Consider the following 18,161-nt stretch of genomic DNA (forward strand, 5'->3'; position numbering starts at 1 on the left):
AACCACAAGATCCACACAGGTTCTTTATTTAGCCATCGTGCTTTCGGTGCCCAGCACCACAAAGTTACTCAGCCACCAACTCCCTGCCTCTCTCAGCTGTGTGAGGAGAATGAAGACTCGGAGAGTGGGTTATACACCTAATTTTTTAAATATTCTTTAGATATACCGATACAGGGACAAGACTAAAACCAAGCCGGAGCCTGCACTTCACTTTCACTTTTTACCACCGCAGCACACTGCGGCTGCCGTAGCACGCTGCCAGGCCGCAAGCTCTGCCGCCCGGTGGACCCCTGCCCCGACCCTGGCCCGGGTTCTCCGACACTCCAACAGCCTTCCGAGATTCCCCGTCCGCCCCACCGCGCGGGAAGCCATGGCTGCCGTGGGAGCCTCACCGCAACCCGCGGCGGAGCCCAGACGAGCACCCCCGCTGCGGGCGGGCGGGGGAGCGCCGAAGCGGGCCGTGACTCACCCGCCGGCGACAAGCGGGGAAACTCCCGCTGCCGCCGGGCTCTACCGCCCGTGGCAAAGCGCATGTGCGGAGGCTCCCTGCCTCCCCACCTCTCCTCGCACCCTTCCTCCCTCCCTCTTCGCCGTCCGCCCTCCTCCTTCCCTCTGTCCCTCCCTGCCTCCCTCTCTCCCTGCCTGCCTGTCAGCCCGCCTGCCTGCCCGCCTTCCTGCCGCCGTCTCCCTCTCCGTGCCGGCTGGGTGCTGAAGTTGGGCGGATGGCAGCAGACCCGCTCCGTTAGGGACGAGCCGCACCAGCCCTTCTCGGGATCGCTCAGCGCCAACTGCACGCAGCCAGGCGGGAGTGGGTAAGGCGCTCTGTTTTTATTTAAACCTGAACACGGTTACATGGTATCAAAATGTCTGCTTTATACTGATGCACAGACTGGTGATGGTGGTGGTGGGGGCCAAATCCCAAAAGACCAACCAAATAGGGGGAGGAAAAGGAAGAGGAGGGAGGCAGGCAAGCGAGAGGGAGGGTGGATGGAAGGCGGTGGAGTGCCACAGAAGATGCATTCACTGGAAGGACCGGCTGTGTGTCAGTGTCCGTGTCGGTGTGTGTGTAACAACGGGCGGCTGCAGCGCCGAAGATGCAAAGTGGAGGGTGTGCGTGTGTGTATCCCTGCCTGCGGTGTACAAAGGGGTTGGGAGAGGTGCCGCCGGGCTCTGCCCGCACCCTCCCCCGCTGGTTCGTGGATAGGGTGCCGGAGCTCCGTCGTGCGATGCCGCGGACTATCCGCCACGACCGGCGATGCTGCCCAGCCCGGGAAGGGGGAGGGACCGGGCCGCCCCCGGGGAAGCCGGGGGCATAGGCTTGGCAGTGTGACAAGCACCAGCTCGTACATGAGGCAGCGCTCCTCCTGCCTTTCCTCTTGACCTTCCGCTCTCTGTAATGCCGGTCTGCTTTGGCGGCGGAGCAGGTGTTGTAATTATTATTATTGCTGTTATTTTAATCCTAGGAGCCAGCGGAATGTGTGGGTGAACAAACGAGTCCGTGCTCTAAGACCAGGAATTGTTTTCCCATCCCCGCCGCCCCTCGGCTCCCTTTTTTGGCCGCCCCCAAGCCGGGCGGCACCCAGGCTCCCTCGCCCGCTATACCCTGCGGCAGCGCCATCCCCCTGCTCCGGCCTCCTTCCCGCCCCTCCCCGAGAAATATCTGTGGGATGCGGGCGGGAGCGGTGGGGCGGCGGGAGGAGCAGGTGGCCGGGCGCGGCCGGTGGGACATAGGCTGCTCGCAGTCTGTCCCCAGCCTCGGTGCGAATAGCACGGGGTAGAACAGCGCCGGCACAGCCCCAAGCAGCGCAGGGTTTCCCCGCGTCCAGGGAAACACCAGCTGCCGCCGCTTCCCAGTGCTGCGGGGATGCTGTAATGTACCTCTCCTGAAACCGCCCGCGATTAAGAAATCTGAGGCTGCCTAGCTTACTCAGCTGTCAACACTATATTATACAATTCATAGCTACCTCTTGCTGATTTAGGAGGAAACCCTACCCTCACTGTCAGGCTTAGATCTGGCAGGGGTAAAAATTAGGAATTTCGGTATTTGCTTTCTCATTTCTGTATCTGGATTTTCACCAACATGTGTCATAGGTTTGCAGCCAAATGCTTTTGCAAAATGGATGAAATCTCAAATAGCCTGCTGGGAAACGTAAGTAAGTTACATATTGCCTGACAATACTATTAATTGTGGGTAACAGATGAGAAATTACTTTCTACAAATGTAACATTCATGGATCATGAATGTGGGGAGTTCTATAAAAGAAGTTAATTATTTTTCTCATCAGTGGACGTTAGTGTCTTCCTTACCTAAATCATTGGGGAATTTCCCTGTGGCACAAGCCATTTAGGCAAACAAATTATTAACCTTTATAAAGAAACTGTTACACACTGTTATCACTGTTATCAAATATATGTATTTATCTAAGTTCATACTCAGGATAATCAGAGTCCTAATAAAAGATACATGTGCCTCACCCCAATAAATTTATGACCTGACGCAAAGGCTACAATACACACAAGTACCTGCTTCCCTAAAATATGTGAGCATTAGGTATTTAAATACCTTTCTCCATCAGGGTCCTAGATCCTTTTAAGTAGCCAAAATAAGAACATAAATTGTTTTAAAACATTCAATAAAAAAAAAATGCTGTAGTGAGTTGGACATCTAGTCCAATATCCTGGCTCTGACCATAGTCATTAGTAGATGCTGAAGGGAGAAAAATGTAAGAAACTAGGCTGGTATACAGTGTTCTTTTCCTGATACAGCCTTTCAAGTTGCAGTAAAACTGCAATACAAGGATTTTTTAAAGAGGGGTTTGCTCTCAGGCCATCGCCATCATATTTAATAAGCCCTTGAATTTTCTACCCGTTTTAAAAAATCTGTTTATACTTTGGTCTCAACCACATTCTGTGGCAATGAGCGTCATAATTTAATTATGATTTGTGTGAAAAAGTACTTCCTTTTGTTTGCTATTAACCTTCTGCCTGCTAATTTCATCCAGTACTGTCATATGTGACAAGGAGTGCATGCTGTATCTGTACAAGGTACTAGAAGTGTCCTCTGACATCAGAGCAGGTACAGTGCTGGCAGATCAAGTCCTTTCATTTTATCTGTCACTGAGTTGAGAGTTCTGCCTTAGAGGTATAAAGCCCTATTCAGTCCTCAGTCTTTATGTTGAAATCTACAGATAAGAATAGTCATTCTTCTTACACAACATGGACATTTGTGCATGAAGAATTGCCCTGAACTCATGAACTAATTTTAAGAAGGCTACTGAAAAGCTGTCTGTTGAAAATTAATTCTATACACTATTGATTTGAATCGAAATCTGACAGCTTGGTGAAAAATTCCCTATCCTAATCCATTTTTTTGCCTACCTGAAGAGAGGATGGACTGTTTTATTCCTGTGCTGCAATTCTTCATTTTTAAGAAGTAGTACTAAATACAAAATGCAAGCTATATGTCAAGGAACATATATCTATAAACTCTGTGCATTTGAATTAGCATAATTACCAATTGTTCTTTGAAACGTTTATTATAAGGATGTGCATATTGAACAACTTACCTAGCTTCAAAAGTAAAATCTGGCTGATTTGGAAGGATCTGTGACACAAGTTCTTCTCCCCAAGAATACTGCTGAGTTCGAACGATGCTTGAGGAGCGCCAGTATTGTTCAGACCACTACTACAGAGAGCTTCCATGATCTCACTGGTAGTCCTGCTTTGATTTCCTCACAAGAATATCTGGGAAATAAGAGACCAGAGAACTACAAAAGCAGAATCCAGACCCAAAGACCCAGAAGTTCTCACAGATTTAAATCAGCAGCAGACACAACTTGCAGCAACACAATTCACAGCAGCATGTGAACAAGTGAAGAATGGTAGAAAACCATTGAGCTGTGAAAACCAAGTGAGCTGTGAAATCCTTTGAAAAAATAAAATACTGGGACTCTCAGGTGCAGTAAACCTCATCTCCCGAAAGACTAGAAGAAGAGTCTGAGTGGCATCATTTTATAGACAGAATAGAAGGGATGTCAGCCAGTTCCAGACTTAAAGCCAGTCTCAACTAAATGTGAAAATGATTTTCCACATAGAAGTGGTATAAAAGTGTGTATGTATATATGTGGCAAACCATACATTTAAGCGGTATATAAAATTTCCTTTGCAGAAGATAAATTAGCTTGAATAAATTTTACAATTTTAGTATCTTTTAAATAAAGCTTTCTTACTTGTCTATTTCACACACATGCCTTTAAGTATGAAACTTAGGGAGATTCTTATGAATGTGCTAGAAAGTGTACTAAGTGAAGCAGTAGTAACTCCTACAGTTCATAACAGTTCCATTAGCTTTCTCCTGATCATGTCTCTGTTATGTCAGGTAGGGATTTATATTGCACTTGTAGCAAGGTCTCAGCCTCACCTTTATAATGAAAAATGTATCCTCACCATACTTGTAATGCATGTTCTGTGAATACAGAATGAGTTTTCTAAGAAAAAAAAATCATGAGCTAATTGGCTTGAGTTAAAAATTTAGTTAAAAACTAAATTGTCAAGAAATTTAACATTTTTGTTGACCTATTCTTTGTCCTAAGTAGTCTTAATAACAAAATAACACAATAAAAATGTCCATACTGTTAATTAATTAGAAGCTTGTGCATAGGTTATAAAAACAAATTAATAGATTAGGTTGTAATTAAGTTTTTCTATTCATGGTTATAGCTAATGGCTGTAACTGTAGAGACTGTAAGAAGGCTTGTGTAAATAGCTTTGGTGCTGACTCCTGAGGGCCTACTGCACCTTCCAAAAGAGCTCAGCCATTCAGCTCAGCACATTTGCAGGTCATGGCTACAGTGGGTCTGAGGACGCTGAATGCCTGTTTCACACCAATCCACTGGCAGGTTAATCAATTCAGAGAGGTATTTTCTGCAAAGATTTTGTGTCTCGACTCGAAGTCGGCTATCTGCTCTCAAAAGGTTTCCCTTGGTACTGCTACTGTCTCTGACGTGCACAAAGGAAGCAGCCATGCAGTGTGACTGTGGCAGGAACCTAGGGGAATGCTTAAAGCACACAAATGAACGCAGGGTCTGTATTGCTTCTCCTGTCCAGCCCCCATGTAACCTGGGCCCTTGCTAAATGTGGGTTCTCCAGACCAGTGTAGGGGCTTGATTTCCTGGCGTGCTTCATTTGCTCTGTACTGCTTCAGTGATGCAAAATAGATGTAAAAGCAATTTAAATAATGTGTGTGCTTTGGATAATTTGTGCTGTTCTCATATATTAATGAATCTGGGCTTAAATGTAACAAAACCAAAACAAACAAACAAACAAAAGAACCCAGAAAAAGGTAATGCAATCAATTTAAGACTGATTCTATCATATCTTCATATAAGCTTTGAGTAATAGATTTATCTTCGAGTTCCTTGTTTATAAAATAGGGATGAAATGCTTCTTACCTTCCATACAATCAAAATGTTCATGTATTATTCACTTTGTAAGCAAGTAGCGCAAAGTTCTTAGAAATCAGTAAATTTCTAGACAGAATGTATGTGAGGAATTACAGGCAGGGAGATGGAATAGAAATAAATGGTTAATAACATCTTAAATCCTTGTTACGCATTTCTTAAAGACACTTGGATATCTTAAACACTACATCTGTGCTACATAGTCTTTCTTTGTCCATGCAAAAATGCTACATATCTAGCCTCATTTCTTCAGTGAGAAAGAGAGTAAATTAGAGTGAGTGATGCATTAGCACAGCTATGCAGCTTCTGCTACCCAAAGCAGCTTCATTTAAAGCTCTCCAGTGATGCTAGCTCTGTGACTGCTAACATATGAAAGAGAGATCACAATCTGGGCCAATGTATATAGCCTTAACTCTCTATGTACAGACTAGTGAAGAGTATGCCAGAGTAATGCTGCCTTTAAAGGGAGAATGCCATGGCTTCCTGCTGTAAAAGTCAATTGATTATGCCACCTTGCTCTATAATTTTAGTCAAGTACAAGTTTAAGCATGACTTGGTCTTACTCTGTTTTAGGAGACTGAATATGGTTTGGTCTGTTTCGCTGTCTTATGTTTTGCCGTGTTGTGTTTTGCTCTGCTGTGATACTCTGTAACAAGGTCTTCATTTATCAGCAACTCATGTCAGTTACAGTAAAATTAAATAATATCCTATAAGATAATGCAATTAAACCACAGAAATCATGGATGATGCCTGTCACAGTATCCTTAGCACAGCATTTTTGTGCCTACTGTAGTTCAAACAGCTTTCAAATAGGAGAGCTCAGAACTCTGGGAACTCCAAGAGGACTGTATCCTAGGCACGTGGCAGCCATGGCAGGGAGCTTCAGGAAGTCCTTGCATTTCTCACAGTACCACTGGCTGGCTAGTATCATAATACACTGATTTCCTAAAGGCCTAAACTAGAAGAAAATTTTTAACACTATACTTACTGTTTATCATTTATTTAATGAGAACAACCTTCTGAAGTAAGGAATTTCTTATCCAATTCACCTTATTATGAGAGCACTTCAGGCAGCAACACTGATATTTACATTGCACCAGACCTTTGGGTGGTATAAATGCTCTTTTCTCAACGATTTGCATCATAGGAAAATCAAGAACAATGGGTAATTAACATTATGTACAATGACTTCACAAATAGCCCTATATTAATGAATGTAGGTGGGAAGTGTGGTCCTAATTACTCAGTGTCCAAAAGGTACTTTTGTTTCCAAGTCTTATTACCTTGAGAAATAACAAAGTCCTAAAATATTACTCTTGATACTTCATAGCTTTCAAGATGAGTTTGGGAGTAGAGGAGTGAGATGCATAAGTTGTTTTATATCAGATAGAGCTTTTTAAAAATATATCCACAAATTATTTTGATGCTTAAGTCTAAACTAGTTTGTTGGAATGCAGTTGTCATATAATGTTCAAGCTTGAACATAGAAGATTTCACCTCAACCTCAGGAGAAACTTCTTTACAGTGAGGGTGATAGAGCACTGGAACAGGCTGCCCAGAGAGGTTGTGGAGTCTCCTTCTCTGGAGACTTTCAAAACCCACCTGGATGCATTCCTGTGCAGACTACCCTAAGTGATCCTGCTTTGGCAGGGTGGTTGGACCCAATGATCTCTTGAGGTCCCTTCCAACCTCTAATGTACTGTGATGCTGTGATACTGTGAGACTGTGATGTAATGGTCTGATAATTTAACTGATACAGGCTGATATATTTGATAATTTGGTTACCAGAGTTTAATTTGAAGCATTTTAAACTGTTATACATATTACACATGTTCAGAGATTTTCATAAACATTTACGGACCCTCACAATGTAAAAAATCAAAACACTGATAATAGCAGCTGTATGATAAGCATCATGCTGACCAGAATAGACAATGATGTTTTCAATTTCTATGTCTGATTATTTGATGCATGAAAACAAGGCATAGAGCTACCACAAAAACATCAATTAAATGCTCATGTAGCAGAGATCGTGAAAAGGATAGAAGGAATATCTTTACCCAGTGAATGCAGCAATTTCATAAATTATGGAGTTATGAAAGTGGCATCTCTGAGCTGATAGTGTATGTAGGACTGGGCATTGATCAGTGATTCAGTATAGAATGATTCACTATACAAAAATCTGACTGTTTATTGGATTTGTCCTGAGCTCTTTCTGCAGAAGAACCATCCAGTATCAAGTATCTGTTTCAGAGCCTACATCTGCACTTCCAGGGCAGAGAAATCCATTAAAGGTTGGACATTTGAAAAATCTAGTTAAAGCAACAGCAAGCCCTGTGCAAGCAAATTACCTTATTTTACCTCTGTGATCTGTATTCAGAAACTGAGAAATCCACTTCTGATTTTTTTCTGTTTTTAAGCTAAATGGCTTCTGAGGGCATTTACCATGAAGTATGTTCTATACTCCTTCAGCTGTTGCTTTAACTCTTAAACTTGCTTCAGTTCATCAATAACCCCCTTCTAAAGACATCACATCTGTTGTTTCACCAGTGTCAGTGAAAAATACAGAAGTAACATGGCTTTCACATCACTAAGATTTCAGCTTAGATGCAACCAAATAAATCCATATTTGCTGTAATTTACTTAACAATAGGTCCAGATGACCTTAAGTCAGTGGTCTGTCCTTGTTAGCTTATATATTGATATTCACCTACTACAAACAATAACATCAGTGATGTTTATGGTTCCTGCTGTTTCACTCATGACAGAGGGGAAGGTTCTAAGGTTGTATAAAAGAGTGTATTCCTGAAGGATCCCATTTGAAACATACCTGCTTAATAATTATACCTCATGTTTAGTTTCAGGCCAGTCTGGAGAAGAGAAGGCTCTGAGGTGACCTTATTGTGGCTTTCCAGTATCGGAAGGGGGCCTACAAGACAGCTGGGGAGGGACTTATTAGGGTATTAGGTAGTGATAGGACGAGGGGGAATGGAATAAAGCTGGAAGTGGGGAGATTCAGGCTGGACGTGAGGAAGAAGTTCTTCCCCATGAGAGTGGTGAGAGCCTGGAATGGGTTGTCCAGGGAGGTGGTTGGGGCCCCATTCCTGGAGGTGTTTAAGGCCAGGCTGGATGAGGCTCTGACCAGCCTGATCTAGTGTGAGGTGTCCCTGCCCATGGCAGGGGAGTTGGAACTAGATGATCCTTGTGGTCCGTTCCAACCCTGACTGATTCTATGATTTATCTGATTTTAATACATTTAATGTTTATCATGTTGATTTTTATCATGTTTATTCTACAATCACAATGTTGTGTGTACCAACAGAAATCAATGTATTTCTACTGGCAATATATCAATTTTAATCATCAAACGAGTGAGTTGTAAAAAGTATTAAAAATGCCAGTTACATGTAGTTTTAAAATTTGTGTTTAGCATAACTCATATGGAATGGCTTTTGCTACACTAAGTTCATGCACGTCCTTCATGTGTTTGTTGCACATTCAGCAAGGAAGTGTAAAGTTTAAGAAAGAGGAGTGGCTCATATCATAATGTGCATGGTATAATGGGAAAATTGTATACCTTGTGTGACTTCACTTCTACTGAATATTTTTCTGGATCAGGCATATAATGCTGTGACAAATACTGCGACCCGGTTTCATACAGGGTGTAAAAGCAGGTGACATTTCAGGAACTTTTAAGAAAATAGAGAATCCAGAAAGTTCAAAGCAGGAAAAGGGAGGGGACTATCTTCATGTTGTTATTATCTTGAGAATCTAGACTGTTTAGTAAGCACTGAGGACAAACACAGAACACTATGAAAAGGCTGTTAACTGTCTTCCCTGATTTCTGAGATTTAGACCTAGTAAGTGTTTTGAGATAATTGTCTTGTCATGCAATCTTTTCTAAAAGCTTGCTTTCCAAACAACAGCGGTGCTGTTTCACAGGAAAGAAATACAGATACCTATCAATTTAGTGATGATAGGATCACACAGTAAAATAGTGGCAGATGCAGAAATTAAATATAAGAGGTAGAAGGCAAAATTCATGTTGATTTCAAGGCTCACAATTTAACAAAAAAAAGACTTCAAAACCATGAAGACTCGATATTTGAGTAATGCAGCCTTACATTTGAAAAATCAGAAAGAAAAAATGGAAGCATATAAGCAGGTAACATACCTTCTACATATATTATCTGACACTCAGCTCACCATTCTTAAAACAACATGGCATTTCTGGGATCCATGAAAACATTACTTGTAGATACATCATCCTCATAAAATAACTCCAGTACAGTAAAGTCAGTCAAATAACAGCTGTCCTATCATTTCCAAGTTAAGTAATAAAAAAAAAAAAAAAAAAAAAAAAAAAAAAGAAGAAGCAAGCACATTTGTTTTGGCTTGATATTTTTAATTATAAAAGATCCTGTAAGGTGACATTTACAATACACACAAGAAAATGTTTTTACAGGTAATAATAGTCAACTCATGCCTAGTTCTAGTAATGAATGTAACACACCTTTTATAACACCAGATTACTCTGAATTTTAACCACACTGCATTCTTGGACTTGATCAGAGAGGCTGTAATCAGTCTATATCAGCATATGCTTTATATATGCTTATATATATTTCTGTGTAATTTAGCCTAAGATCATAGAATCGTAGAATAAGTCAGGGTTGGAAGGGACCACAAGGATCATCTAGTTCCAACTCCCCTGCCATGGGCAGGGACACCTCACACTAGATCATACTGGTCAGAGCCTCATCCAGCCTGGCCTTAAACACCTCCAGGAATGGGGCCTCAACCACCTCCCTGGACAACCCATTCCAGGCTCTTACCGCTCTCATGGTGAAGAACGTCTTCCTCACGCCCAGCCTGAATCTCCCCACTTCCAGCTTTAGCTTTGAATTAATTGTCTTCTGCTTAACACAGTGAGAGAATGCTTCTATGTGCTGTGACATAAGTTACCACCAATCAACTCTCTCAGTAAATTTGCCCTAAATTATGTTGATGGCCCAAGTAAATGCAATGTAGTTTATTTATTAATGAAAAGAAGTTACTGCATATTCATTTTAAAGATGGGAGGAAAGGTCTCTTTGAATTCAAGTAAATAAGTAAGAAAGCTAAACTTGTCTCAAAGTGTAATTTATTGCAGACCCAGCTATAGATGGAATTCAGTTGGTTTAAGGTTTGTAGAGGTTTTAAGATTCCAAATAATTGATTTGCTATTAATGTGTAAAGCATTTTTCCATTAACTTGAATGGGCTTGTGTGGCGGAAGCTATTCTTACACAAAATGCTAGCTGTCAGTCATATTTCAAAAGTGATTGGATGGCTCTGTTAAGCAGAAACTTGTCTGCTGGGCAGTGAGATCATATGGGACATGGGAATCGAATGCCAGAGACACCTTGACTTTTCAGCCTATGCTGTGAGGTACTAGCTGGAATCACCTAAACCAGCATTTTATGTTTTAAAACCAGCTTAGGTTTTATCTGTGTTAAACTGCAAGCTATGGAGGTGAGAGACTTTCAAATTGTACTACAGTCCTATCCTCTAAGGTACAGAATGTATCCAGCAAAGTGCCAAGCAAATCAGCTGCTATTGAACCAGGCTGGCAGCGTATGCTTAGCAGCATTCTGGATCAGACTGCTTTTTATTAGTATGGCCAAGTCCAGCAGGTGGCTTAGTAGTAGTTTTAAGAACATTGGAAAATAAGAACATAGGCTGGAGGGAACACCCTGACTAATTGCATCCCAATCTCCACTTTTTTCCAGCAGCCAGTTAGTACCTTTCCTTCCTTTTCTGGGTCATGTTAATATTAAAAGCAGGAAGATTTTTAAATTTTTTTTTAGTATTTGTTTTTACTCAAATGATGTTCCAGAGCTCCTGGTAAAAATGTTTTTCCCATTTCCAGCGACATTTATTCAAAGGCAGCTTATTCCTCCTGCCATTTATCTACCTGACAAACTCATCTTCCTCCCCAGTATTGCTTTGTCCAGTAATACTCTTTAGATCAAACAGACATCAGAAGATGGAGGGAACCCTCTGAATGCAAAATCTTTGTATCTTGCGTAAAAAAGGGTCTCAAATGCCATGGCAGCATCACTCCTTCCAATCACAGAACCCCTCTTCCAGCTGTTTCCCTTCATAGCTTCATCTGTGGAGCTTCCTGGCGTAAGAGGGCAGTAGGCTGCATGACTTACTCTATGAGTATTCTCTCACTCTCATTTATGTAAAGGAGCTCCCTTTCTAAAGAGTATTCAAGGTGCAGCCAACAGCTAAAGAACTTGGAAGCAGTGAATTTCAGTGTTGTGATGCAGTGCAATCTTTGCTGTGAATAGTGGAAGCAAGACACACGAGGTCACGTGTGTAAGAAAAAACTCACCTACATAAACTTGAGGGGAAGATAAAAGTGTCTTTTTTGGTTTGTTTTTGTTTGTTTGTTTGTTTGTGGGTTTGGGGTTTTTTTGTGTTTAATCACCAAGATAGATTTCTATGTTGATCTGGATACAAGAAAGCTTCAGTATCACTACAATTTCTCTTATCAGATAAAACGGCTTCTTCAGGAAATTCTTCTGTAAGCTGCTCATAAGTGCTTCTCAATCTGGACATCTTGTAGGACTAGATAAATAAACAAAATATTCATATAGACACTTAGATATTTGTCTAGAAGAGCAAGGTTCCAGCAGTAAAAACTGTGATGCAAATCCTTTGTTTCACCTACATGAGATTGCACTGGACAAACTAAAATATAATTGTTTTGATTTGTTGCTGTGTGAGTTGCCTTCAAAGTATAACTCAAATCACAAGAGAATGTAAATATTTGTCAAGAAAATGAAGAATCTGGGCTACTAGCATGAATTGGTTGATGATTATTCTTAAGAGTTCAGTTCTGTTATGAAAGAGGTATTGTTGGCCCACTTGTAGACTTGAACAGAGACAGATCGTGCTGCTTTATGAGGTTTTCATACATCTCAAAAGTTGTCTTTACACTGAAGAAGAGGTGTAAATTAAAATAAGCATTTCATTTCTTTTATCCCACTTGCTATCATCCTACCTGTTACTATGCACTGAGAAAAATATGGATCCCTATCCCAGAACAGGGACCTCACTAGGAAACAAAATTTGGCTGCACCCAAACTTGATGATGGCTGAACAATATCCAAGGGTCTGATTTGATCAGCAGGCAGTTGTGCTCCCAAAAGAAAATACAATTATAACATGACTTCAGTGTATTTTTATATTAAAAGGGGAAAAAATATATAAGTATTGTTCAAACAAATGTAAAGCCATTCAGAAACTGTTTGGCTTCCTGGTAGTTTCAGATTTTGAATGCCTTGTCATTACTTCTGAGTGATGTATAATGGAAATGTAAAGGTCAGCACTATTAGCACATTGAAAACACTTCTATCTACATCTCCTTCCTAAGATGTTGCATGGGTAACATACCAGCAGGAAACATGTGCCACAAGTATTTTCTATTTGTGTCAGAAAGCAGTTCCCTGATCAGCAAAAGCAGCTACCTTGAGGTTGTTGCTTACTCCATTTGTAAAAGGCCAGTCTGGAGCTCAGATACTCTCAACAAACATGTGGGGACAACAGTGAGTTGGTTTGAGTGCCAAAGTGATTAAACATTTATCTTTTGAGCATCCAGTTGATTGTGATTCCATTAGACATCCACATCTTGTGCAGGCCTGAGTATCAGAGCCTCTCTGGTCCTGCTGGTATTGTGATGCCACACACAGGCACAAGAAGTCTTGGTGTCTTGTTCACAAGACAGTGATGTCAAGGGACCATAGGAATTTGCCATACTTACAGCCAGTGGGGGCCTGTGGTTTTTGTCTCCATGTAATTAAAACTTCTCAAAGGCAGACAGAAAGTTTCCACAGCACATTTTTATTCTTGCTAGGACTGAAATAATCTGCAGCTCCCCAGAATCAAAATTTTATTTTTGGATTTAGATGGAATATTATTGGCAATATCTAACCTTTGTTACTCTTTCTTTAGACATCATCAGTCATAGCACAATTAGAGCAATAAGGCTGTAATTTAGGGTGAAGCCAGAGAAACAACATTGAAGAATTGTTTTTGAGAAGCATCTATAAATTTTTCCAGAATATTAATGAGACTGGGAAAGTTAAAAGTAGATTTGCAGTGATATAGAGGGCCAGTGGCCAGGGATAGTTTGTGGCAGTAGGAGTAGAGGTATACTTCCTTAAGATGCCTGGTGCTACTGCATCCTGAAAGATGGAATAAAAAATATTCTCCACATGTAGTACTTGCTCAAACGTCTATCCCAGTGAGGAAACATGTTAGTCCAAATTAGTAACTGCAAGGCAAAACTCCTTCCTTTGTTTCCACACAACAGAATGAGGAACATGAGCACAGGCCTCCACCCTAACAGAAAAATCTGCAAAATCTTACTTTGTGACCAAATATGCAGGCACTTCAATTTAATTCTGACTAGTTCTTTCCACAAAAGTCTCAAAAATTTCTCTGCAGGAGGAAGTGCTTGAGTCAGCTCCATAGAGAACAGAAGTTTATCCTATTCACTAAGTGGGATGAATCTTCTATTGAGATGCTAAATATTGTTTCATTGCCTTCCATACAACCCTTCCATAAGATCTAAAGAACATTTTATACCACATTTCTATTCATTGTGAAACTCTTGCCCTTGGCTCTCCAGCTGTTTCACTGCTTACGTTCTGAGACAAGAGCAGCTGAACTTGGGGAGCAGGACTGAATTATTGACAGGGATACTGTACAGAAAATTTTCGATACTATGTTACTATTCAGAATTTGCTACCCAGATCTTCCAGGAAAAGGAACAAACCTCAGCGCAGCCTGAGAGAATAGAGATGTTAAAGAGACCTTTAAAGCATGGAAAGGCAAGAAACAGACATAATAGACATCAAGAATGCAGTGGTAGATTGCAATGAAAGGTACCAAAGTGAGAGCAGGACTGGGGATGTTAGTTAATGAAGAAAAAAGGAAATTAGTGAAGAAAATGTGAATTAAATGACTACAATGATACAATCTTGCAAGTATGGAATAGGAGAGTAGGACACTGGAAAGTAAAGGCTGGGGGAAGAAGGAGGCTTTTTGCTATGGAAATGGGAAGGAGAGAAGAATTTTAGAGCTCAGAAAAATGAACAATGTTTTGTGACAAATAAGATGATAAATGAAGGAGAAAGGAGTCAATTGTGACTGAAATTTAAAAGGTTGAGAACAAAGTGATTTAAAAGATTATGGTACAGAACAGAGAGGAAAAGTTGGAGAATAGATAAAAGAAATTTTCCCTCTATCTAATGAATTTAAATTGCTAGTGCAACATCAAGAAGAAAGCTTTTACCATTGGGTAAGAGGCTGAAAAGACCAAGATCTCACTAACAGTAAACTGACTACATGGGTGCCGGTGTTGACTTAAGGCAATGTGCGAACATGCTCTTGGGAAAAGAAAGCTAGAAAGATAAGATGTGCTGAGGAATTTTATAGAAATTTATATGCAATAAATAATGACATATGGACAACAGCAGAAGAAAAACAAATAAACAAACAAAACCACAAAATCTACTTTCATTTTTCTTTTGCTGTCTGCAGTTGGAATTTCCTCTTGAGGTATTCAAAACTTTGCACGATTCAGCTAAATTTCCTTGATCTGGAGATAACAAGAGACCAGAGCTAACAATTAGATAATACTTCTATTCCCTCTCCTCATTTATGATCCTTTCATACACTCAAAACTAAAACTAAGACACCTCTGGCTAAGTAAGAGCAGATGACTTTCTTGAGTAGAAAGGGTATCAGCTTTTCCAAAGCTATGTGTTATTTGGATCTGAGGATCTGCACATGAAGAGAAAGAAGGCAGACAACTTTTGGTAGTTAATAAAAGCTCATACCATTCCTGGATTTGCTTTATGTGGCAAATCTACTGGAAGTCTTTATTATCCACAGCATGCTTTCTATTACAGGGCTAAGGTGCTAAGGAAACAGATACTATAGAACCAACTGCAAGTATCCCAAACCAAGATTTTATTTATATTAGAGATAACTCAAAATTTCATTGTATCCTGATTAATAACTTTAACATTCAAAAAATGGTTTTGTTTCATCATTTTTTTAAAAAAGCCATTTTCCATCAGTGAAGATTTCCCTCATATCATTTTTCATCAGTTTCATTTATGGAAGATGCTTAAACACTACAGTAGAACAGTTACTGGCAAAACTAGTGTCCTGAGTACCAACTCTCTGGTAAACAGAAAGTGGTTGTTTCAATAATGCCTGAATGTATATTCTGGAATCAAATCTAAGGTCTCTGTATTTTATAGATAGAGGCATTCCTAGTTGTCGTTCTTGAGAAAAACATAGTTTTAGACAAAAAAAAAAAACCAAACAAAAAAACCCCCCACCAAAAACACACACACACACACAAAAGCCCAAACAAAAATAAAATCCAAACCATGTAATGCAAACATTTCACTTGAATTAAACATTTCCTACAGCTCCATTTTACATGCTGCCTTCCAGGATGAGGTATTTGTGCACAGGTTGAACTGGCCTAGCACAGAGATAGGCAAAGAAGAGTTTTTCTTTACTCAAGCTGGGATGATAGTAGCTATCATATGCACCTTGGCCCCAGTCTGCTACAGAGATCAGGCATCCAAACTAGAATTTGGTTTGCTTTCAGTGCTCTGTATCAAAGAAGCCACAATATTCCATTCCCCTCATACCCTTAGGTACCTAAATTTCCCCAGTCAAGTTCCTTTGAGTGCCTATTGCTCATGCTTGAAACTACTTTCAGCTAACTAAATCACAACCAGCTCTCACCAGGACATGTTTTCAGCCTAAGATCCCAGAGGAGCTCAGTCCAGAGACATGCTGAGAGTGTGCTTCTTATTTCCTGAAACAGCCAAGCTCATCACAAAACACAAGCAAACTGTCATTCCAGGTAGTTCTCCTCCAGAGAAGGAAGCTGGTCAGAAGTAAGTTTTGTGGTTGTTTCATCCCTCATGCCCTTGCCAAAACTTTTACCATTTTCTCAAATTGTCTTTCATAAATAAAGCAGGAGGAACAACTCTGGCCAGGATGTCATACCTGGGTTCATCCCATGTGAATATAAGGGAATTCAGATCTTCCCTTTCCCACCACCAGAAGCCTGCCCTTATTATGAGTTTTGTGTTCCAAAGGTACTCAAAGGGAGAAACAGTCTCTACTATTCCCACTGTCAATGATGTTATGCAAAAAAAACCCCAACCCAAACCCCATCAAACAATTAAAGAATAATTAGCCAGAAAGGCAGCAAAATATCCACCATTATGATATTCACCTGGGAGCAGGAATGCCTTCATTTCTGCCCTGCTGTTATAGGCACTAAAGAGCATGGAAGCCACATTATTTAATCTTTGCAATATTGAATAAAAGCAAGACAGCACATCCACCATTTACTTTTTCAAGGCATATTCTAGTCTTTAATGTGTTTTTAAAAGGGGTGACTCAGCATCCTAAAACTAGGAGTGGGTCATGGCTGAAAATCTCTCATTCTGCAGTTTGGGCTGGGTTTCTCAGTCCCAAAAAAGGGACAGGATTAAAGTACTACCTTGTTTACCAGTCCTCCACCTTTGGTTGTGCAGCACCTTAAATCTGTCTAAGACTGCACTGCTGCTCCTTTCTCCCTACCACATATAACTGACCACGGTGAATTAGTTCAGAGAGTTAATCCACCTGACTTGCGAAAGAGACAAGAGGCTCTACACTCGGTAGTCCATGAAATCATCAATATGACAGGAGTCATATATGGGAGATGAAAGAGATCATAGGATTGAAACAAATAATGAACACATTTTGTAATTCCAGAAAGAGCTTCTGTGATGCAGACAGGTCCACTATTATAGCTCTGCACAGTAGCTTAGAGAAATGCAAATGGCAGATTTTTACAAGTTAATGTTTTTCTCTGGTTGTCTATGTTTCTTACATATCTTTCATTATTGTCTTGTCCAAGAGACTCAGAATCTTAAAAATTCCAAGCTTTGCTTTTTGACTGTTTAGTCACAAAGGAAAACCTCCTCTCTGCTCATACAATAGTCAATCATTTGGTCTTTCACCTGGATTTAGAAAGCAAGGTTTAAGTTCACAATAAGCAGAAAAGGGACTTCAACCTGCATCTCTACCATCCCCTAGCTTTGTCTCTGTGTTGCAGTCGAGGGGAGGCTTATCTATTAATTACCCTCACAGCAATAATTAATAAAATGATATTGCAATGGGTATTAATAGAAACAGTAACCCTTTATTATGAAATATGCCAAAACTCGTTAAAAGGATCGTTTGTACAGTTGGAAGATATATTTACAAAGGGAATTATGCAATCTCAGTCAGGGCAAATACAAAACTAATCTATGCAAATTAGGAGGCAACAACTTGGAAAGAGAAGGTCCCCAAGAGCAACTAGCACTCAGTTATAATGCGGAGGAGACTCAATAAGAACTGGTAAACCCGAAAGGCAGCGAATTAGTTACAGCTATTTTCACCCATGTAAGGGATGCTGCTGCTGCATTGGCTTTAGGGCGCTCTCATAGGTGCGGCATGGCAGATCGCCGGCAAGAAAGGTTTACCGAGTGGTCCCAGGCTGGTCTGGCTTCAGTTGACAGCAGGCAGTTAACGATGCCCTTGGTGATGGGCACTTGCATGCTCCCTGGATAAACTGAGGCAC

General features: G+C 40.7%; 1 protein-coding gene across 1 annotated transcript in view; it reads left to right on the top strand.

The window, feature by feature from the left end:
* The first annotated feature begins 531 nt into the window (after positions 1–531).
* The window catches only part of RGS17 (regulator of G protein signaling 17), a 75,784-nt gene continuing 58,154 nt past the window's right edge, over positions 532–18,161 (top strand). Inside the window, exons 1-2 of the mRNA XM_054396141.1 lie at positions 532–614; positions 654–812. Of these exons, the coding sequence (XP_054252116.1) occupies positions 532–614; positions 654–812 (242 nt within the window). The remainder of the gene's footprint in view (positions 615–653; positions 813–18,161) is intronic.

This window comes from Indicator indicator, chromosome 2 (genome assembly GCF_027791375.1).
Source record: "Indicator indicator isolate 239-I01 chromosome 2, UM_Iind_1.1, whole genome shotgun sequence".
Classification (NCBI taxonomy): Eukaryota; Metazoa; Chordata; class Aves; order Piciformes; family Indicatoridae; genus Indicator; species Indicator indicator.